The sequence below is a fragment of the Salvia hispanica genome, chromosome 3, assembly GCF_023119035.1.
Source record: "Salvia hispanica cultivar TCC Black 2014 chromosome 3, UniMelb_Shisp_WGS_1.0, whole genome shotgun sequence".
In the NCBI taxonomy this organism is placed as follows: domain Eukaryota; kingdom Viridiplantae; phylum Streptophyta; class Magnoliopsida; order Lamiales; family Lamiaceae; genus Salvia; species Salvia hispanica.
The window spans coordinates 34,762,164-34,785,172 of NC_062967.1; the positions used below are offsets into that span (position 1 = coordinate 34,762,164).

The 23,009-nt window shown below is 36.7% G+C and overlaps 5 protein-coding genes and 1 non-coding gene across 11 annotated transcripts; 3 read left to right on the forward strand and 3 right to left on the reverse strand.

The window, feature by feature from the left end:
* The first annotated feature begins 873 nt into the window (after positions 1-873).
* Positions 874-4,272, forward strand: LOC125209100 (ACT domain-containing protein ACR6-like). 5 transcript variants are annotated; one of them, XM_048108703.1, is made up of 8 exons: positions 878-1,046; positions 1,502-1,547; positions 1,635-1,749; positions 1,836-1,903; positions 2,361-2,480; positions 2,628-2,966; positions 3,423-3,566; positions 3,655-4,272. In XM_048108703.1, exons 1-8 carry the CDS (start codon positions 1,000-1,002, stop codon positions 3,982-3,984), a joined length of 1,209 nt encoding a protein of 402 aa, XP_047964660.1. In that variant the 5' UTR covers positions 878-999; the 3' UTR covers positions 3,985-4,272. The 5 variants fall into 5 exon arrangements, with proteins under 5 accessions (XP_047964661.1, XP_047964662.1, XP_047964660.1 ...); XM_048108704.1 differs by having other exon boundaries at positions 874-1,046; positions 2,361-2,966; positions 3,423-3,574; positions 3,655-3,951; XM_048108705.1 differs by having other exon boundaries at positions 876-1,046; positions 2,361-2,966; positions 3,462-3,574; positions 3,655-3,951.
* A 6,479-nt stretch (positions 4,273-10,751) lies between these two features.
* Positions 10,752-11,186, reverse strand: LOC125209954. Its single transcript, XM_048109529.1, has one exon. It carries the CDS (start codon positions 11,184-11,186, stop codon positions 10,752-10,754), a length of 435 nt encoding a protein of 144 aa, XP_047965486.1.
* Positions 11,187-12,494: 1,308 nt separating this feature from the next.
* On the reverse strand, positions 12,495-12,568 carry TRNAN-GUU. The gene has a single exon. It is a non-coding gene; the product is annotated as a tRNA-Asn (tRNA).
* A 914-nt stretch (positions 12,569-13,482) lies between these two features.
* Positions 13,483-15,463, forward strand: LOC125214465. Of its 2 annotated transcripts, none has more exons than XM_048115506.1 (2): positions 13,483-13,952; positions 14,337-15,463. In XM_048115506.1, exon 2 carries the CDS (start codon positions 15,159-15,161, stop codon positions 15,369-15,371), a length of 213 nt encoding a protein of 70 aa, XP_047971463.1. In that variant the 5' UTR covers positions 13,483-13,952; positions 14,337-15,158; the 3' UTR covers positions 15,372-15,463. The 2 variants fall into 2 exon arrangements, with proteins under 2 accessions (XP_047971463.1, XP_047971462.1); XM_048115505.1 differs by having other exon boundaries at positions 13,533-13,952; positions 14,337-14,492.
* Positions 15,464-16,341: 878 nt separating this feature from the next.
* LOC125214466 lies at positions 16,342-16,799 on the reverse strand. The gene has a single exon (XM_048115508.1). It carries the CDS (start codon positions 16,658-16,660, stop codon positions 16,451-16,453), a length of 210 nt encoding a protein of 69 aa, XP_047971465.1. The 5' UTR covers positions 16,661-16,799; the 3' UTR covers positions 16,342-16,450.
* Positions 16,800-21,604: 4,805 nt separating this feature from the next.
* On the forward strand, positions 21,605-22,286 carry LOC125213574. The gene has a single exon (XM_048114196.1). The coding sequence runs from the start codon at positions 21,836-21,838 to the stop codon at positions 22,175-22,177; it is 342 nt and encodes a 113-aa protein (XP_047970153.1). The 5' UTR covers positions 21,605-21,835; the 3' UTR covers positions 22,178-22,286.
* The last annotated feature ends 723 nt before the right edge of the window (positions 22,287-23,009 follow it).

The window sequence follows — 23,009 nt, forward strand, 5'->3', positions numbered from 1 at the left end:
TTGATCCGATCCCAACACTTGCGCAGCTGAACCTTGCTCCAACGCCCACCTCGGTTTCACCTCGTTGTAGCGTTCCTCAATGCGATCGACGTTTGTTTGGGGATGATTTGGAGGTTGAGTTGATTTCCAGCGAGCTTATCTAGAACTTCAAAAAACACTTCTTTAGAGCCCAGGATCACGTTTTCTTTCACAGTGGGAGAAGACGCCGACAAGGCAGCAACGGGCTTCTGCTTGGTCTGAGCTTGAAGTGCAATGCTCTTCACCTCTTTGTTGATCAGATCCATTTCTTCTATCACTTTGTGTAGATTGTGATAGAAGTCATGATCTGCAACGATTGTGGATCCACTGTGAATTTGATCCACAATATGGGATTCGATAACATCCTCAGCCGCGTAAACTGCATCAGCAATGCGACGCTCCAATGGATCAGCTTCGTGGCTATCAGCAAAAGGGGAAATATAGCAATCAAGAAACTCCTGCAAGAAGGTAATGTGTTGAGTGAGGGATTGAACTTGTTTTTCGTCGATAGAAATGGGAGGAGAAGGATGTTTCTCGAGGGTATCTATGATATGCATAAGAGAAACCAGAGCTCCATAAGCAGCCATGATTAATGATAATGCCAGAAAATGGATCTGAGAAAACTAAGTGAAAGAGTTTATACAGAGAACTTCATAGTCCATGTTGGCATTTGAAAAGGAACACGTTTTATCACACTTTGTAATCAGCAATGAAAATTAGGTGCTATAGTTGTCGGATTATTCAAACATACGGTCAACTTCAGTCAGAGGAAAATCCACGTGGCAATAGCAGGAAAATCCACGTGGAAAGAGCAGCTATGTTGTAGGCAACATATCTCCGCCGCCGCCGCCGGACCTTCTCTCTCTAAAACATTCACAACTTCCTCTCTCCACCTCTTTCCTTCTCAAATGAAATAAGATCATGTATTGATTTTTTTAATTTTATTTATTCATATTCATTTGTTTTTTCGGAAACAAAGAAATGGATGATGAGTTTGCCAAGCTCATCCGAAGGATCAATCCTCCCAGGTTTTTGTTTTTCTTCCACTGATTTATCTCGATTCACCGTAATTGATAATTTCCTGCGATCTAACAATTCCAATTCTGTTTTTAGAAAAAAAAAATGCAATGCGGTAGATTCATAGCTTGAATTTGGGGATTCTCATATTCTTCGTGAATGAGCTTGAATAATTCATGATTTAACTCTGAATTAGCAAATCATGAATCTAATTGCTTATTTTTGTGATCTAGCATCTCTAATTCAGTTTTTAGAAAGAATATAAAAATGCAATCCAATGGATTCATAGCTAGAATTGGGAGATCCTCTTTAATCTTCGTGAATGAGCTTGAACAATCCCTAATTTACCCGAATACCTTCATGCAGAACTCTGAATTAGCACATTGTGGGTATAATTGCTTATATGGTTGGAAATTTTAAAGTAAACTCAGTATTTATGATCTCTAATTAGGGCTTCTGATTGCAGGGTTGTGATTGACAATGAATCCTGTGCTGATGCCACTATAATAAAGGTATACACATTTGCTTGATCATGGATTGAATTTGACTGAGCTGGTTTAATTTGTAGAGCCTTGGTTGTTGGTTTGCATTTTGTCTAGGTTGACAGTGTCAAAAAGCATGGAACTCTTCTTCATGTTGTTCAGATTCTAACAGACATGAATCTGGTTATTGTAAAAGGCTATATCTCTTCTGATGCTGGATGGTTCATGGATGGTAAGCTGGTTTAATTGCAATGTGTTATTCTGCGGTAAAGGTTTTTGAAATAGCTCGTATGTTCGTTTACTTGGTTTTCGATGCAGTGTTCAATGTGGTTGATTGCAACCGAAAGAAGATTATGGATCAAGAGGTCATCAGTGACATCCAAACGGTACAGCCTTTTCTCATTTTTCTTCGGATTTAGGATCCAAGCTCTCCTGTTTTTGAGGTTTCTTTCAGTTTTTTAGTAAAAAATGGTAACGGTGTTCTGCCTAAATAGTAAACACAGATTTAGGCAACACGGTTAATAGATAAGAGAATACTAAAGATCCGAGCAATAGAATTTCTCAATTCTGATATAAGCAAGATGTTTAGGGGGATTGAAGGATTCTTGTTTATTGCATAGACTTTTACTTGATGGTGCCTTTTTAAGAATAGAGTACTAATCTTGTATGAACTAAATCTACATCAGATCGTTATGTTTCTTCCGAGATAGGTTGAGTCGTTTTTAATTTGTGCGAAAAACAACTTTTTACTACTTACATTCGAGTAAATGTTCTACCTTACACTGCTTCAGTTATGGATTCTTGCATGGGATTTACAAATGTTCATGATAATGCTATTTTCAGAAACTCGAAAGCGATGATGACTCGGCACCTACTGTGACAGGGATGGTTGGAATGGTGCCGTATGAAGAGTACACCTGCATTGAACTGACGGGGGCAGACAGGACAGGATTGTTATCCGAGGTATGTGCGATCCTCGCTGATCTCCACTGTTGGGTGGTAAGTGCTGAGTTGTGGACGCACAAGGCACGAGCCGCAGCAGTGGTTCACATAACTGATTATTCCACTGGATGTGCAATTGGGGATACTAAACGCCTTTCAACTATAAAGGAGCGTCTGTGCAATGTTCTTAGATCAAACTATGATACGAACACTGCAAAATTGACTGTATCTCCCCCTGGAGTCGCTCACCGTGAGAGAAGGTTGCACCAGATGTTGGCTGATCAGGATTTCGAAAAGAGTGAAGGCTCAAAAGCGAGAGTAGTTCAGGACAAGAGTTCAAGTCCTTTAGTAACAGTCTCGGATCGGACTGAAAAGGGTTATACAGTCATAACTGTGAGGTCAGACGATCGACCTAAGCTGTTATTTGATACCATATGCACTCTGACGGATATGCAATACGTTGTTTTTCATGGAGTAGTCCGTGGAGGGACAGATGAAGCATATCAGGTAAAATTCCTCCCGCGTAATTTTTGCAATTCTATATTGATAGCATACTGAAAATAAAGTCATTGTATTTCGCATAGGGGTGTCAATTTTTAATCAATAATAGATGGCAAAGTACTGTATTAATAAACAAATTACTTATTGGCTTATCCTGTTTCTGCTATTATTATGTTGGCTCAATTTACTTGGTAAGATGTTTGTGTTTGGCATTATCATGGCGTAACTTTATAGCGTCAAACATCATAAAACTTAAGATTAATCCCTTCGTCTCATTTGAATTATTAGAAGGGATGCATTTCTTTTTCAGCACAAGATTCAATGCACTGTTTTTTAGTGTGTCAAGTGTAGAGAGAGTCGTGTTTTCATTTTCAGAAATGTATCAAAATGGGACATCTCAGAAAGGAAAATGTGTCACTTTTTAGTGAGACGGAGAGATTAATTTTGTCTAGCTAGTATCAGGTAACGGGCGTAGTATTCTCATGCTATCCAAAACTGCAGGAATACTACGTGCGTTGTGTTGATGGTGTTCCCGTACAATCAGAAGCTGAACGAGAACGTATTGCACAACGTCTAGAAACAGCCATTGAAAGGAGAAGCTCCGAGGTATGCTTGTGAGTTTTCAATACTCAAGAAATGATTCTCGACTCGATAGTATATAGTCTTGTAATGGCAAATCCTTGTTTCTTTGCAGGGATTGGAGTTGGAATTATGTGCAGAGGACAGAATTGGACTTCTTCCTAACATCACAAGGATACTTAGAGAAAACAACCTCTATATCAAAAGAGCAGAAATTTCTAGCAAGGGCGGGAAGGCCAGGCATATTTTCTGCGTCACGGATGTGACGGGAGACGAAGTTGATCCTACAATAGTCGACTCCATCCGCCAACAGATCGGACAAGACGTCTTGCACGTCAAATGGAACACAAACTGCTCGGACAAACAACAACAGGGGAGCAACATCGCCCTCATTTTGGGTAACTTGTTCAGGAATCGATCTTTTTCCAGTTTCTTGATCGGATAGTACTCTCGACTCCCGTGCATTACCAATAGTCTTTGTAAGCATACTACGAGAACCGGGCCATTCCCATTGAAGTAGAATGCGCGTTGTAGCTCTAGATGAGAATGAGACAGTAGGGTGTAACGAAAATGCCCCGTGCTCGGGTTATGTTTAGCGGGGTCTTTCCTTGCGCAATGTAAATATACTGTACACTATGTTCATACAGGATAGTTCTAATGTGGAAAGTTATGTAAATTAGTTGTAATATACATGTAAAATATATGTAGTGTTAATAAATTCTAGCTAGATAAAGGAACAAGGTTCACTGTTGATTCAATGCTGACGAATATTGAGGTGCATAGGAAATTTCATTTAGACCAAAAAGTTATCAAGATTCCAAAGTTAAAAAAAAGGGTACATGAAAGAATCAAACGAGTTTCGAATATGGAGCCAAGTTTGTAAAGAGGAAGAAATGCCACTTGATGTGAGAAGATTGAGATATTATCCTACTATCAATAAATTAATTAATACTCACATTTTGTTAACGAGATTTAATAAATTGTTGAATGCATCATAAACATAGAGTCTTAATTTAATAGAATGAGGTACTCCATCTAACAATGAACCTCCTTTTGACAAATTGAGATAATTAAATCATGTAAAACTTGTAGTAGCTTTTAGCCTACAAAAATTGAATAAACATAAACTCACATAAATTGTACGTTCATAATATTCTTAAATTTTAAATCAAATCAGACCGGTTTAGATAGAACCAATTTATTAATTACTACTCCCTCCGTTCTACGACAGTGGGGCGCTTCTTTTCAGCATTCGATTTAAGAAAGTGAGTTAAATATGTTAAGTGAGTTAAATAAATGAAGAATAAAGTAATAAATGAAAAAAGTAGAGAGATGAAGAGAGAATAAAGTAATAATAAAGAGTAAAGTAAGTGAAAAGAATGTGTTGACTTTTACCAAAAAGGGAAATGATAAGAAAAGTTTTAATCTTTTGTACAGCTGATGGATCGTTTGCTCTAATTAGCTATAGCTATTACACTACATTTTACAAATTTCATAGTTAACTGCTTAATTTAGGAGTTTTACTGGTCAAGGAAAAGATGTTTTGTTTTCGTTATTGGCAATAGATGATAATTGAACACAGAATGTTACATCTTAATATTTGAGATTTGGTGACTATGAAGGTGAAAGGTAAAGATTATACGTAGCATTGAGGCACTGGAGAGACACAAATACACGAGTAGTACCATAAAACGGAGAGAGTATAATATGTTCTTAATAACCTATGCGTCATAGTGATCCAAACTCGGACCTACTAGCTAGAGCGAAAAAACATTTTATCCAAGGTTCGTCATATATATCTATCTTATCTTGAAACATTTGCCATGACTTTATCATGTCAAGTACTTATCTGAAGTTGACATGTAAATCTATGGTAAGATTCATGTTCAACCACTAGAACTGTTTTATTTATCTCGTATAGTCATTTCAACTTTATTTTATTCTGTTTTGCCATTTGACTCAATTGAAAATGAAGAATTGCATAATTACTCTTAAATTATAAAAAGTTGTGTGAAGTTATTACTTGTCTTTCATAACACTGCAACTTTAGATCTTTACATGCCAATACTCCTAATATGTTATTTGCTCTGGGTCAAGTAAATTAGGCTTGAAATAAATTAGGCTCGTGATGAAGGCGATAATAATTTATACATTTGTGCAACTCATCTATAAAAAAAGTAGATCTAGAAACCCTAATTTGATCTAGTTTTGCGGTTTTATAATAATAAGTGGATTTGTATATAATGAGACTCTATCATACTAATAAGGATGTAATCAGCAAATCAAATTTTCAAAACCATATATATTCAGATAAAAAAATTGGATATTGATGTCAAGAAAAAACAAAAATGTTAGAATGGCTCATCAAATGAATCAAAACCTCTATGAAAGCATAAATATCCTGTGTCTTTTCATTTAGTACGTCGGAATATGATAGAAAAAAGAAGTGAAAACGATTCGAATCTTATCCATGCACCTGAGAATTTCTTTTTAATGTTTTGTAGAAAAATATTCCATTCAATTTTCACTCTGTTAGATATTTTCATGGAAATCTACGCTATAGTGATAAAAGTAATCTCATGCCAAAACTGGCTTAGATTATTCTAATTCTTTGTTATCTAATTAAGCAGTTTCCTTTTTATACTAATGATTACTTGGGAGATATGATAAATCTTTTTATATTCCAAAAATTCGAGCACATTGGTCCACATCCATTTTTGTACACAGTAAGTACATAAATTTGTCTTGGAAAAATGAAATTTATATACCATTAAATAATAAAAACTACTCTATACTATATGTAAGTAAAAATCTCTTTTAATAACCGAAATGGAGAAAATGGAATATATATTGGGATATCCCAAAAAAACGGAGAACTAATTGAAATATAATACTTACATACTACATGTTGGATATTTGTTGATGTGGAACAAAATAGTAATTATATATGCTACTACGAATTTAGACCTTTTCTATGTACAAGTACGAATTTGAATTAAAGTTATGATTTAATTTGCAAGATTTTAAGAATGATTAAAATGACATAAATGACCCCCTTAGTCCTATCATGCATGTGTCTATATATATCCCCACAACACAACTTTCATCACTCAAACAAACCAACACACAAAAAATATCTCGATTGTAAAATGGAGTCGAACCGCAGCAGCAAGCGCAAAGGCTTAGCCAAATCGAAGATGCTCAAGTCCTTGTACCGCGGCTCAGCCAAGCCCAAGCCCGATTCCTCGTCGACCACGGCCGGGTTTATCATTGTGAAGCAGGACCAAGTGTTTCCACATCACATGCCTAAGGTGGCATTCGCCGCCGTGCCCGGTCGGGACGCCAAACTCGACAATTTTTACGCTGGTGGTGGCGGCGACGAAGCTGTGGATGCCAAGGCCACTAGATACATCTCCACCGTTCGGGAGAGATTCCGGCTTGAGCTCATCAATTCAGACGATTTCGTGTAGATATATGTTATATGGAGTATATCTTATAAATATATATATGGGGAGCAAGCAACAATTCTTACTTTGATTAATTGTTGTATGAAATTCATGCGATTATTGCGTGGTTTAATATGTATAAATGTTACAGTACAAATTAATATTTATAATATAGTTGATAACTAAATTTAGGCGGTGTTGTTCATGGATAAAATAGTAAAATATAATATCGGATTGAGTTGTGAAATTATTTTTGTTTGAGGGGTTTAGCTATAACTAATTATCTCATGATCATCCATCTATGATTGAGTTGTGGTATTGAATTTCATGAACCAAATACTCTACAAATAATCTTGCAAACCGAACACCCACTTAATGTATGCTCTAGTCTTGCAGTGTTAATCTCTTTTTGCAATACAAAAAGGACTTTACCTAGCAAACATATTGTAGCACGGGTCGTGTGGAAGAGACATGACACATGCTTAGGTCACGGCTAGATTGAGCTTTACGCAGAGAGTGTGCTCAGAATTACCGAGCACATCTTGTTGCTTTGAAATTTTCAACACTACCGAGCACAATTTCGTGTCGTCCCACTATTGACCAATATCCGAGCACATTTAAGTGTTCACAATCTCTGCGTGTTGTGCTTGCAAGTGTTCGCTAGCTGCACGACCTTCATCGTGAATAATCATGTTGTGTAAGATGATGCACGCGTACATGACATTGGCGATATGATGCATGTACCAGGAACGAGCCGGGCTTTTCACTATTCCCCAACGCGCTTGAAGCACACCGAATCCTCACTCCATGTCCTTCCGTGCAGTTTCTTGGCGAGCTGCAAAAAACTCTCTCCTGGAACCCGTTGGGCAGGAGATCGTCTTCAAGAAAACTGGCCACCTCGGATAAATGCCGTCGGCTAAGTAGTACCCCATATGATGCTGTCGTCCGTTGGCAGTGAAGTTGATAACCGGACCTGTAACATCTCGGAATTTAGAACCCTAATTTTAGAGCCCTAAAATTTATTATTGATGACGTGGAAGATGTGAATTATTTGATAAGTGAATTTATTGCATGAGTTTCTTTGACCGGGAAGTTTGAAAAGTCAACTTTGTTGACTAATGTGATGTGGCATGTGATTTTAATATAATGTGAATTACTCCCTCCGTCCCAGAGAAGTTGGCACACTTTCCTTTTTAGTTTGTCCCACAAAAAATGTCACATTTCCCTTTTTGGAAAAAGATCTCTCTCACATGAATATAAAAATTATATTTTCTCTCTCCATTTAACACACAAAACAAAACCTCCTAAAATCCCGTGCCATTTTCAAAGTATGCCAACTTCTCTGGGACGGAGGGAGTATTTGTTAAGGGTGAGTGAAAATATTAGAGAAAATTTCCATAAATACTTGTCACCCAATTCTTGTGATTTTCGGCCCCCTTGATTTTTGGAGAAAGAATTCTATTTTTTCGGATTTAATTTAATTCTTGGGATTTATCCAAATTAAATCCAAGACCCAATTATTCCTTATTTTAAAGAGGAAAAATCGAGCCCCCTTGTGCCTTGGTGATTTTCGAAAATCACCTATTGTGGGAAGGAAAGAATTATTTTATTTTAGTTAATCCCTTATTTGATTTCCTTCCATACCTAGAATTTAAATATTCTACCAAATCTTTCCATACCTCAAGAGATTTTGCCTTATCTTATTTTAGTTAATAAAAATATATTCCTTATGGGAGAACCCCAAAATACACGCCTACTACCCTATATACTTAGAGGATTTTATTTTATTTTGCTCCGTGATATTTTATTCTACTCCGAAAAATATTCAAAACGAAATCTTGGCTAATTAAGAGCCTAATTTTCTAAAATCATGGGATTTTGCCCTAGAGTCTATTTTTGTTAATTCTTCTTCCCTACTTCACAATATTTATTTATTTAATTGTGGAAAATAAGATCTTACCAAATATTCTATTTATTTACCTAAAGATTTTATCTAACTCTATAAATAAGAGAACCCCTAACCCTAGCCCCATAAAATTTCGCCCCCCTCACCATACTACACGCCCCTCTCATCTCTCCACTCTCTCTCAATTTTCTTCTACCTTTACTCCAATAATCCTCCATCCTTTGTGAAGAATTGAAGTTTGATCCAAGAATTTTGAAGAACCGAGTCTAATACTTAATTTCTACCGTTCATTTTTCTCTTAAGGTATTTTTATATCCGTCTTCATGATTCTACTCGATTCCTCTCCTTTCTAACCGATGAATCGGTCTTCTTGAACCCTCATGCATCTTGTTTGAGTGAAAGTGGGATAAAAAGGGGTATGTAAATATGTATGCATGTAGTATGTGTGTGTGGCGTGTGCGTGGTGTGTGTGCGTGTGTGTGCGCGTGTCGTGTGTGTGTGTTGTGTTGTGTGGTGTGTGCTTGATGGCTAAATACTCTTGTGTAACTTATGTTGATGTTAGATTTAGAGTTGAAATGCAAGTGAAAGTCATATGATGAACATAATCTTTGTTTGGTAATTATAAGATAAATCGATGGGAAAAGGGAAAGTGTAGAGACATGCATGAGTTATGAGTTTGTCTTGAATCTAATTTGTGATACGTGCCTATGTGATTAAAAGGTGAAACCTCGGTTGCGAAGCCGGATAACGGAAAAGCGAAACTACTTGAAATTTAAGCAGTCGAGGTGGGCTTTACTCTTAAAACTCTCTTTTATTTTGTCAAAAAATATTGATTGGTGTTATAAGGGTGGTTTAACTGTTATGCCATGCCTATGTCTGTTTGTTTGTGATATTGTGTGCCTGATGCCCAGTTTGAGAGTTCGCTCCATTGGGCTATAGGGCTATGGATATGTTAAAACGAATTCGGGTCTGAGTATGGGCCGCAAACCCTACCAGGCTGTGTACACGAGGGGATCGGGAGCCGTCCTTGCTAGTCGGCCGGTCTCGTGGGCGAAAAGTGTGGCCACACTTTCGTCGCACCATGGTATGATTGTGATTATTGAATTGTTAAGGAAAATGGGGAGTTATTTTGACTGGCCAGTCTATGGAAAATATATTTTGTGATACTCGTGATATTCTCTTATAACTGCTTAAAACTCGAGTTCACTTGGTAAGGGTGGCATAACTTATAAAATGTTTTGGCAACGAGTTCACCGAGTATTTCAAAATACTCAGCCCTGCATGTGTTTTCCTTATGTGCAGGTTGAACGATGACGGGCGGTGGCGGGTGTTGAGCTTGTTAACTAATTAAGATGGATAATTTGAACTTCAAGTGTAGTTGTGTCTTCATACATAGCTGCTCTTTTTCTCTTGGTCGTCTTCCGCTGAGTTTTTTATACACTTTAGTGTTATTATGGATACTTTGCACTTATTCCTTTGGCTTTTGAGGCCTTAGGCTTTTCTTGAGGATTTTATCTTGGAAACCATGCCATACTCTTGAGATTATGCTCGTTATTTATGATACCTTCCTATTTCATATTTAAGCTTCTAGGTTAAGTTGTTTTATTACTCTGATGTTTCCTTTAAATGCTTTGGTTAAAACTCTTTAAATGAAACCCTAGTCTATGTGTACTTCTTTAGAGTCCGTTTGGGTAGCAGCCGCCGCATTTATTGTACCCTAGGAGGCGGGCTGTTACAGGACCATTGCCATTGCATTGCTCGGTGAAGAGACTCGATGAGTTCAGCACATTGATGTCGTTGTGTGACCCCGCCATGCCAAAGTGAGCATGTCAAATCCAAAGACTGTGGTCAACGATGGCTTCAAGGATCATCGTTGGGTGGGGTACCCTTATACCCACTGGTGAATTGGCCTCTCCACGCTGCATGACAATTCTTCAACTCCCAGTGCATACAATCAATACTCCCTAACATTCCAGGAAAGCCGTGCACCTTATTGTGCATCCGCATTAGGTCCTTGCAATCTTGGGCATTCGACTTGTGCAAATATGTGGCACCGAAGGCGTCAATAACGCCCGCACAAAAATTTACCAGACACTCCCGGCCAGTTGTATCCCTGACGTGAGAATACTCGTCGAACATGTCCTCCGTAGTGCCGTATGCCAACTGACGAAGCGCAACCGTGCACTTCGTCAGCGGGGATAGACCCTTTCTGTGGGTCGCATCTTCCCGCTGCTGGAAGTACTCGTCACGCGCCTCCAACGCGTGAACAATATGGAGAAACAACTCTCGCCGCATCCTAAACTGTCGGCGAAAAACCGCCGGTCCCCACCGGGCTCATTGGCGAAGTAGTCCTCGAACAGACGTTGATGAGCTAGGACATGCTCTCGACGGACGGATGTTCGTCGGCGGATGGGCCTCGGGACCTGCTGTTCGGCTTGCTCTTGCTCTATATTGCACGAATACCTGCGAGAATCTGGTTACCGAAAGCAAACATTGCGCTTTCCATAGACCGACTCATATCTTCCCCGAGAAACATTTTTTAAAAGTGAAGCGAAAGATAGAAATTGCAATGGAGATAAATTTGAGAGAGATGTGTGAGAGTTGTGTGAAAAATGATGAAATTTAAGGTATATTTATAGATTTGAAAATTAAAAAAAAAAAAATAGAAAACGCGTCATCGGACGTGGCTCTGCAGTAGATGCCCGATGGATCGGGCGAGAGATCGGTGGCGACCGAACTCTTGGTCGTCCTCGGGTATGCCCGACTTCTACAATGGATGCGGACGTGAGATCGGGCATCCATTGCGGATGCTCTTAGAAAAATATTCGAACGCAATTGCACTTCTTGTGCTCGATTTTTTCTTATACCAAACACATTGGTACTCAGTAATTAAACACTGGTTATTTTATAGTGCCAAACACTTTTTTTTTTTGAACAGAATGACAATTTCATCCACCAATTCATGTAAATAACCCATCCCTTCAAATATTAGACAAACACAAATATAGTCGAATCTAAACACCATTCTAGCATAAAAGTAATAAACCTAGGCCCAATAGCATAAGTGGGGTGGACTAGTAAAGAAAATAAAAAAACATAGAACGTTTGACTGAGTTGGTTGACCGAGTTATTATCCCACATCGGAAATCGTTAAACAGAGGACAGGAAAAGAGGTGTATAAAAGAGCGAGTTGCATCTGCTGTCGAACTCAACTCGTCCTGTCGGGGGTGCTGAGGCGACTCGTCAATGATCGTCTAGAGACGGCGAGTCGTGCCAACGCCCACGAAACGAACACACTTATTTAACGGCGAGCGAGCTCCGTCCTCTTTGACGGCGCTTGCCCGTCAATTTTTGGAAGCCCCATTAATTATTTTTGGGGCTCTTACTAATTCAATTGCTCTTTAAAATTTTTACAGACCTATTCGAAAGAGAAGTTCAGAGTATTATTTTTATTTATTCGTGGATTAATTATTTGCAGAGATGCGTTTTTGTTTAAGTTGTTCCTTTTTGGTTGTGTATATTGATAATTAAGTTTTTGTAAAAGTAAAGTAGACAATTTATTCTATTTGCAAAAATTGGAAAAAAGAAAGAAACGAATAAAACCGCTAGAAGGAGGGTTTGAACCTCCGACCTTGTGGTTAACAGCCACACGCTCTAACCAACTGAGCTATTCCAGCCTTTGTTTGTTTTAAATTATTAATTTTATTCATTACTAATAGAAAATGTTAAAAATGGTGATACTGACACATAAATATCACAAGCTGAATGAATAATTCACTTAAGACATGCTTGATATGTCATAATAGAATGAATGAGACGACGGTAGTAAAAGAATGGCAAAAAGGCTTGGATAATTTCTTTTCTAGATATGCATAACGAATACCAAAGGAAATGAATAAAAGCAAAAGTCATATATAAAGATAAAGATAGTGTAGAAGTAATTGCGTAGAAGGAAATGCCCAATAGTGATGGAGTTGTAATATCATAAAGAATAAAAAATTGTCAAAATGTTAGAAGACAGAACGATTGATATCAAAATGAATGAATATTTCTCATCTAATGAGATTGACCATATCCAAGGGATACACTAAAATCTAAAATAGGATAGGTATTTTACTCCAAAAGTACTCAAAAATCTATTCCTTTGGTTTTTGAAAAAAAAATATTTATCTTTAGGTTTACACTAAACCAAAATACCTAAAAGTTTTTTAAATTTTGTGAGTAAAAAAAACATAATATAGAGAATATTCTTTTAAGTTTGAGTTTAGTGTAAGTGGTTGGAATAAAATCAATATTTAATATGAGATTTATACTAAAATGAATTTAAGTTTAGTGGAATAGTTTAAAATCAATATTTAATATGAGATTTATACTAAAATGAATTTAAGTTTAGTGGAATGGTTAGAAATGCTCCAAAGCACTTAGTTAGCCTCATCATTTATTTCATTCCCACATCGATTTCATAAGTATGACTTCATTTTTGCTTCGAAAATCCAAGTCATCAACAATAGTAGAATTATATCTTGAACTTGCATGAGATGAACTAGTTTAAATTACATTGAGCAACTGAATATGCTAAAAATAGTAAGCGGCGGCAAGAAGCATCTTCTTCTTCTCCCTTATCCTTAAACTCTCCAAACTCAAAGCTAAATCCCCCCTATTCCTCTGCACAAATTCCTATCCATTCCACCGCTTCTTCAAAAAAAATGAGAGGCCAAGATCCTCAAACAAAGGCCCTCAACGATCTATGGTCGATGATGGTCCACTGTTTCCGGCCGCCGCCTCTCTCCATCTCCTTCCCCACCCTCTCTCCGCCGCAGTCGCCCACGGCAGCATCGCGGCGCCTCCAGATTTCCCCGACGGCCTTCGGCTTGCTCTTCATTGGGATTTCGATGGCGCTGATGCTATTCGGAATAGTCACTTTCTTGATCGGATTCGTGCTCATGCCGCTCGTGATCATGCTGGTCACGCTCTTCTACTTTGCCGGGATCGTGTCGAAGGTGTCGGAGATCGGCCGGAGCATCCTCTGGCCGAGCTCCGATTGCTATAAGGTCGCACCAGGTAATGGGTGAATTAAACACTAGGGGTGTGATCAATTGCTAACTTTTTGAAATGACTATGTTACAAAATTTCAAAATTTTGGAAGTGTTACACAGACAATTTTTCTTAAATTTGACAAGTTTGATGTTGATAGCACGCGCGACATTGTGTAAAATGACGCTGTAACACAACGTTACAGAGTAGTCCAAAATAGTGTAACACACATGTGATAGTTCATTCTTCTAATGTTGTGGAAATTCATAAATAGTGGTTATGAAGCGATTTTGTATCTGCATTGTGGATTTTTTATATTCTACGGCTTTTGACACTGACTTGATTATTTGGTTGATTTCTTCTTGACTTTTATATATATGTTGAATCTTATACTGTTACTTGCTTGTGCAGTGTGGAATTACTCAAACTAAGACAGCATTTTTTTTTAATTTGTTTTCTTTTTGAAGCTAGTGACCATGATCTTTCTTTTTGATGCTTAGTGGTCATGATCTTGAGTGTAGGACAACATATACTTTTTGTAATAGTACTATAGAGCATTTCTTTGCAGACTAAGAAATTTATGTAAACTCCAAATCTACTTAAAATCAAGTTCTTGGCCAAAAATACTCATCTCAATTCTATAATTTAGCAAGTCAATTTCTACCCCAAGGGACCAAGTAATTTGTGTTGGTGAATTAAACAAAACATATATTACAAATATCTCACACTTATACAAAGAAAAAATTAAAATCACTGTATAAGTTCCCTAGATTATTTCTTATATCACTATTTGTTGATTCTAGGATGGAACTCATTGAACTTATAACATGATAGTATTAGATTGACCCAACAATATAGATGGGCCAAAAAATTCTTATCCCTCAATTATACTAAGTTTTATGGGCTTCTCCTCACAATGTACCTCTTCTTTAAAAGGTTACCATTTCCTAAATCTCAAAAAAAAAAAAGCAAAATGCCCTTCCTAATCACAATATACTTTCCCTCATACCTAATTCTACCTTGTGCTCAACTCCACTCAACTTCTTCACTAAGAAACATCACTATAAGACAACATATATCCCTACTTCTTTTAGCAGCCAACATAGAATAAGACAGTTTTGTGACATCCATTGCAAGACCCAATCATCAGCAAAAGAAGCTACCACAAGAGGCTGTAAAAACTCGAAGCTTCCCCAATCCTACGCACGTATCAGAGGCAGAGTAAGAGAGGAAATGGGACCTGATTGGGGGCCGGTGGCAGTGGCGGTGGGGCTGTTCATCCTCCTATCGCCGGGCCTGCTGTTCCAGCTCCCGGCCAGGGCGAGCTTCATTGAATTCGGCAACATGTACACCAGTGGGATCTCAATCATAGCACATGCCATTTTGTACTTCTGCATCTACACACTCTTGGTTGTTGCTATAGGAGTTCATATACATGCTGATTAGCTCCATAGATTTTACCATTTTCTCACACTTGAGCTGTTCCTTTCTCTATTCTTGCCAATTTTTACAACATAATCAACTTCAATTTTATGTTATATGTAGTATGTTTCTTGGTTATGTGATGCATTTCTTTCTTTCTCAAGATTGTATAAATCTCCCAAATGTAAACAGATTTCTACTTCACCAATTCTCATCACAAGAAATTACTCAAGAAACAAACTCACATACACGCATACAGTGAATTGAATCGGAGCAATATATCGAAATTCAGACCAAGTTCTAGGAGTATCAAGCCTTTGAAATTCATGTAGTTCGACTATAAGGTTATGCTTGGTACGATTTTATAGGGAAGGGAATGAAACGGTAAGTCCTCTTTCGTAGGAATCACCGTTCCTACAAGATTAGACGCAGTCGTTTATACCTCAGCCGTTATTTCATTCCTATTTTCATTCCATTCATCTAAATGACAGGAATTGAAATCAGCAAAACAAGGAAGAAAATGACTAGTATAAGTGAAGATGAACATTGTACTACTCACAAACAAGAAAGTAATACTCCTATATGAAATTCAGACCAAGTTCTTCAATTAATGAAGTTCGATTCAAAGGAGGTGGTTGGTAGTTGGTATGATAGATTGGATTGGTAAATCCTACGACTACAAATCATCATTCCTAGTAGTACTAAATTAGACAGCTTGATGGAATGGTAAATCCTACTACTAATCATCATTTGGTAGGAGTACTAAATTAGGCATAATCATTCATTCCCCAACCCATGGTAACCGTAATTCCATTCCAAGACTACAAAATCACAAGCATTTTCTTTTAATTTACAAAAAAACATAGTAGGAAAATGGAATAATAAAATCTACCTTCATTTGCTTAATTAACATGACTCCTTTTCATAAATCACCACTATCCCTACTAGATCATACATTAGTCATCATTCTTATTCTTTAAAAAAAAGAAAAAAGTTATCAAACAAGATGAAAACTTAAATTATTAATCTGCAAAGTTAAACAAGAAAGTCATTAACAGCTAACAACACTTTGTATTCTGAGAGAGAGAAAAAAAAGAGGGGATCTAGCCGGTGTAGATGTGGATATGAACGGCGAGGATGAGGATGGCGTAGAGGACGAAGAAGATGAGGGTGTGGACGGTGATGGCCTTGCCGTTGGTCTTCATGGTGCCGAACTCCACGTGGCGGTTGTTGCCCGGGATCTGGAAGAGGAGCCCCGGCTGCAGCAGGATGAACAGCACCACTCCCACCAGGACTGGGCCCCAGTCCGCCATTCTTGATTATAGGAGTAGAGATTAGATATGGGGCGGTGGTGTGAATGTGTCAGCACTCAGCAAGAGCAGCTCTTTTAATTTTAACCATTTAATCTCTTTCTTTGAATTCCAGCCTTTTGCTTTAATTTTTTCTTCTTCATCTCGTAGACAAAATGAACATGCTCTTGTAAAGTGGGAAATAAATAATACGACTTCAACTGACGCATTTTGTCATTATTTACATAAAAATAAAACAAAGCAAAATTCTAAACATACAAAAACTTAAAAGGTCTCACTATCCACTACCTCACTTCAATTATTACACAATACAACAACCACTACCTCACTTCAATTATTACACACTGCAATAACTACTACCTCACTTCAATTACTACACACTCCAACAATTTCTTAAAACTCGTGTCATATCTAAATCTTAATCTTAAACCGGAATGGAATTAAGAAGTACTCCCTCAGTCCCCAAATAATATTGGGTTCGGCACGAGTTTTAAGGTCATCCACAATGCTATCTCTTATCCATCTCTTAACCCTCTCATCTTTTTACTATTCATGGGTCCCACTGTACTTTTCACTTCATCTCTTAACTAAGAGACAACAACTACATCCCTCCATCTCTTAAGAGCATCCTCAACGCTGCCTCGTTGCGGACTCGATCTCGTCTCGACGAGACGAGACGGCATCGAGACAGCGTTGCGGCTCCCGTCTCGTCTCGACGAGACGAGATGTCTCGACGCCCGACGCGTCCCGGCGAGGTAAGTCTCGAGCTCGCGAGACACGCGCCCGGCGCCACATGGCGCGCGCGGGCTGCTGGCGTGACACCCACTCGCCGACCCGCGAGTGGGCGTCGGATTTATGACGTTATAATTCAATTTTTTTTAAAAAAAAAATTAAAATTAAAATAAAAAACGGTAATATTTTTAATTTTTTTTTTTTTTTATATATATTCTATATATACTCTTCTTCATTCTCCATTTTACACACAAACACACATTTATTCTCTCATCTCTCTTTCTTTCCTCTCCAATCACTTCTATAAAATCATTCATTTATTTTTTTTCTTCTCCCAAATTTAATCAATTATGGATCCATTTGAGCAAATGCGTCGAATAATGGAAGAATCGCGCAAGAGGGGCTATTCGGGGAAGGAAGGATTCTACCGCCCCCGCCCAACTTTCCGGAGGATCTAATGGAGACATTTGGGGGAAAATTTTGGAACCATTAGATGATCGCACTAGAGAACTCATTCTTCCGTTTCCTATTTTTTTTTTTTTGAGTTTAAGTGTGCAATTTTTAATTTCTAGTTTTTTAATTATGTCTTTTTTATTTTTTTTTTAAATTTTTAAAATTTTAATTTTATTTTATTTATAATGAAGTGTGTTTTTTATTAATTGAATTTTGAATTAAAAATAAAAAGAAATTGAAGAATAGTTAAGAGATGGTTAAGAGAGGGGGGTTTTGGATGTTTTCTCTAGTTAAGAGAGAAAAAGACAAAGGGGGCCCCAAAAAAAAGAGAGCAAGAGAGGGAAAAAGATGCAAACTAACCATCTCATCTCTATTCATTCAATTTCATTTTTTATTTTTATTTTCAACAAATTCAATTAATAAAAAACACACTTCATTAAATAAAATAAAACTGCAATTTAAAATCCTAAAAATATAAAAAAACACATAATTATAAAAATAAAAAATAAATAAAATAAAAAGTTACAGTTAAAAAAAACAGTAATACTTGTGTTCTCGTCTGACGAGACGGGACGGCGACGGCATCGCAACGAGACGACGTCCACAGCGCCGTCTCGCTGTGTTCTCGTCTCGAAGAGACGAGATGGAGACACCCACGCGCCACGCTGTGGGTGCCCTAATGTAAAATTGGTAAAGTCTCCTTCTGGTGTATGTCCATGAACCCCTCGGAACCGTTCATGTTCGTTGTGCGGTACACCCGGGCGACTTGCTGAGACACCGCGACTCGCTGATGCAACACTTGGGTCGCGACGTCGAGGACGCTTCGGTTCCATCTTCGATGATCATGTTATGCATGATGATGCACGATACAGATATCGGCAATATCCCCTGAAAAAGCGTTTGGGCCCTTTACCAAGGTGCAAATCGCGATTGAGCACCCATAGTTGTTGATTGGGTTGTTGGCGAAACCCGCTACATCCCATCCGGTGGGAGCGGGAGGTACCTCTTCTTCGGAAGAAGAATGTGATATTTCCTCGTCGGACTGAGCACGAGACGATGAATCAGAACTCATTTAATAAAGATGGAGAGAAAAAAGATTGAAAATTTGTGTGAATGAAGTTTGTGGGTGATGAATGGAGGAAGATGATGAAATATTTATAGGGGTGGAATTTAGAATATGACCGTTGAAGGAAAAAAAAAAAAAAAAAATTTGATCATCGCCGGATTATCGCCGAACAGCTCCCCACAGTGGCCGGCGATGATCCGGCGATTTTTCGGCGTTAAAACGCCGCTTGGCGTAAATTCGGTAGGAAATTCGCCGAAAAATCGCCGACCTCCTCCCAATGGCCGGCGATAAGTCGGCGATATCCGGCGAAAAATCGCCGGATTATCGCCGTCGTCATTGGGAGTGCTCTTAGAGATAAAAGAGTTTCTAAAATTAGATAATAAATATTCTTGTGAAACAGACTTAAAAAGGAAATAGTGCATATTCTTGTGGGATGGAGGGAATACTAGTACTCTACTCAAGCTTTAATCCTTATCAATACCACTTTTTAAATTTTAAGAATGTGAATAAAAATGAAAAAAAATAATGATTTATTTTTATATATTAATACTATAATAAAATATTAATATAATGGATTATGTGTTCATTTATTTAAAATGAAAAATGGACAAAATGGTTATAAATAGTGGATGTTTCAAAATAATAAAATAAGATACTATTACAATGTTGACATAGTGACTCTTGATTTTGGCAGTGGATTTAATGAATTGTTAAGTATGAGGTAGATATAAATTAGAATTGATTTTAACGGTGTTAGTAAAAAAACGAGACTGATTATATTAAACAAAAAAATTTTAGAAAATGGAAGGGAACTAATTTTTATTGAAGGATCAAAATGAAAAAAAAAATACTAGAATTAATGGATTTGGGCATAGCCCATAGGGAGTACTCCTATTATGTTCATGAATTATTCTTACATTTTAATAAGGTGAGTCTTATTTTAATATTTTTCTCTATTTTTCTATTATTTTATTAAGTTTATACTACTTCCATCTCAGTTTACTTGAATTGTTTCTTTTAATAAAATTTGAGAAAATGGTGTTTAATGGTGAAATGGAAAGACTAGATTAAAACAATGATTAAATCTATTTTATTGTCATAAATAAAAATGGTGATAAGAGAGAATTAATATGAAATTCAATTCAAATGTTGGATAAAAATATGTACTCTATAGCAAGAAAGATAAAAAATGATTGATTGTGGGCTTCATGTAAAGCCAACTATAAAGTGAAATAATTAGTGGGATCCATCGAAATTTGAGGGAAAGTTTATGCGTTGGATTTGTGTTGTATGTAGAAAATTTACACCTTTTAGGATCAGATCATCTTTTTAAATTCAAAATAACATTATTGGGCTCATGGACATTTTATCAGAATATATTCTCTAAAAATAAATCATCAAAAAGAGACTAAATAAAATAAAAAAGGCAAAGAGAGTGATAGTATTATGATTGTTGGGACAAGGGAACAAGATTACGTGATTCTCACATCGTCATGTGGTTTGGATTTGTACCATTTTTCGAAGTGGGCTCAGTCAACACTATTCATGATATATTGGGCAATAATTGAAGGTTTTAAAGTGAAGTTTATTTTAATTTTACGATAAATTGCAATATACTCTACAAGCTAGCAACATGTTTCTCGTTCAATTATTAAATTATAATTCGAGTTAACATCATAAACAAGAGTAAATGGGAAAGACTATTATTGATCCTATTTAAAGAAAAAGTGTTGCTTGTTTTAATCTCTAAAGCATCTTATTCGGTGAAATGAACGTGATTAGGTGTAAGTATAAGTTAAAGTGACATGGAATTGATTCTATTATTAATATTCTTAGACTAGTTGGGCGTGGTAATAGAGGAAGACCAAGACCAAGATCGAGACCGAGACCGAGACCAAAGAATAATTCGAGTACCTAGACTGAAAAATAATTGTCGAAAAAATCATCATATTTGGTCAATTTATAGCCAATCTCATAATTTTTAAAATAATTAAATATTGATTTTATTAATTAATCTCATGGCAACAATTTTTGACGGTCAGAATTTATTGACATGACGTATGTGTAAAATTGAAAATATGATTAACCACAGTCTATGTATATTAAATGATGTCGTTCTATCAGGTGGATGCTTTATTCACGAAGTTCATAGCATAGGTAATTTTATCTAAAAATATGAGATAATTGAAGAAAATATCAAAATTATAATTTAATCGGGCATTTTAAAAATTGTGAGATTGACAAAACTTGGATGACCGATTTTATCATCAATTTATCTTAAATTATTCGATAGACCTACAATATTTTTATAGTATCACATAATTTGAGAAATAAAGTAAAAAAGGATCATGATTATAGATAATAAGTGGAGATAGTGCAATTATGTTTATTTTTCTGGGAAGTTCCATTCCCAAATAAGCATTTTAATTCGTGGCAGCTCATAATCAAATTTAATGTGATTGAAAATTTCTTGATGATGCAAATTGATGATAAATAGAAAAATTTAGCATGAGTCACCTACTTGGCTACAATTATGCCACCACTATCGCCGTTACTATTCTTGTCTTATTATCCATAATTATTTGGCATTAAAATGCACTCTCATTACATTATTCATGAATCTCATTTTTTTTTTTCTGGATATAGTGTATCCCACTTTTTTGATATTATTATTTTTATATAAAAAGCCAGCCTCTCGAGACGAAATGACTACTCACTGGGAATCCAAATTTGCTTCTTGCTCACTACCTGCATCCAACCTCAACTATTATCACTTTTTTTTTATCACTTTTATTAATTAAGCCAAATTTGTTTTAGGTAACACCTTATTTAGAGCTTGAACATACCGATGCTGATGCACATGAAAAATAAAGATAATAAAGTAAAGTTTTAGAGCATGTAGAGTGGGTGATAAAGTAAAGTAGCACATGAATTTTAAAGACCAAAAAGACAATCTCCCTCTTTTTAATATTATCCCACCATCAAGCCATCAACTGCTGTTTCTTTCTTTCTTTTTCCACAGCATCTTCTCCACAAAGAAAAGAGAGAAAGGATTGAAAAAAATGAAGGATTATGCAGCACTGATGATAGGAACAGCTCTGTTTGCATTCTTGTCGCCGGGATTACTAATCCAGCTTCCCGGGAAGCATAAACCGGTCGATTTTCTCAACATGAAAACTAGCGTTGCATCCATGCTGCTTCACACGGTTATCTATGGTTTGCTTCTCATGCTCTTCCTCGTCGTTCTTGATGTGCATCTCTACGCGTAGATTAGATTAGCTTCGATTATTTTTATCAATCGTTCGCGTAGAATTAACTATATGTATGTATGATGTATCTCTTGAGGATTTTAACTTTGGCCATCTTAGTTTTGCTTTATTTGGTGTTCATTTTTTGCCAATATGTTGTTTGGTGGTATTTTTTGGTGTATCATATCTTGCTTTTTAGTCTTTGTGAAGTGGATGAATAAAAAACATGATGTATTGAGTAAGAATTTAAAATTTAAAAGAAAAATTAGGAAGAATTAAGAGGCATGGGGCATGAAAGTATAGAAGAAATGTCAAAGATACCATCACTACCAAAGGCTACGCAATTCACTATATACAAAGCACATAAGAGAAAAATAGTTGTTGGAATGAACTTGAGGGCCACTATTCACCGGAGAGCTGGAGATTGCCGGAGATGAAGACGAGCATACTGCCACCGGGGGTTGAGGGCTGGCATTCGACGGTGATGATATGATGTTGGCACTACTATAAGGGTGAGCCCGTTCAATAGACAGAATTGAAATTGAATTGGAATTTTAATGCTATGTCGTAAAAATGGTGTAATTTCATAGTAGTAACAAATAGCGTATGTTGTAAACCAACACAACAATTACAATCATGCAAATTCACTCTCAGTAAAAAAAAATTCAGCCCACATTTCAATTAGGAAGGAAATTATTAATTGAATATACATAGTATTACTATTTAATTTAATAAAAAATATTCATTTTTCATCCATTTCTCTAAAATAGATATAAACATTAACTGCACCATACGCTCTGAAAATATAAACTTATAGTACTTTCTTGTCTATAATAGTTAAATCAAAGGAAAT

Bases quoted from the DNA above. Each gene is read 5' to 3' on its own strand.
- LOC125209100 (XM_048108701.1), top strand. From the start codon at position 1,000: ATGGATGATGAGTTTGCCAAGCTCATCCGAAGGATCAATCCTCCCAG. The intron at 1,047-1,501 runs GTTTTTGTTTTT...TTCTGATTGCAG, and splicing joins CGAAGGATCAATCCTCCCAG to GGTTGTGATTGACAATGAAT. The intron at 1,548-1,634 runs GTATACACATTT...CATTTTGTCTAG, and splicing joins CTGATGCCACTATAATAAAG to GTTGACAGTGTCAAAAAGCA.
- LOC125213574 (XM_048114196.1), top strand. From the start codon at position 21,836: ATGAATTTTAAAGACCAAAAAGACAATCTCCCTCTTTTTAATATTATC.
- LOC125214465 (XM_048115505.1), top strand. From the start codon at position 13,598: ATGAGAGGCCAAGATCCTCAAACAAAGGCCCTCAACGATCTATGGTCG. The intron at 13,953-14,336 runs GTAATGGGTGAA...TTGCTTGTGCAG, and splicing joins TTGCTATAAGGTCGCACCAG to TGTGGAATTACTCAAACTAA.
- LOC125209954 (XM_048109529.1), bottom strand. From the start codon at position 11,186: ATGCGGCGAGAGTTGTTTCTCCATATTGTTCACGCGTTGGAGGCGCGT.
- LOC125214466 (XM_048115508.1), bottom strand. From the start codon at position 16,660: ATGGCGGACTGGGGCCCAGTCCTGGTGGGAGTGGTGCTGTTCATCCTG.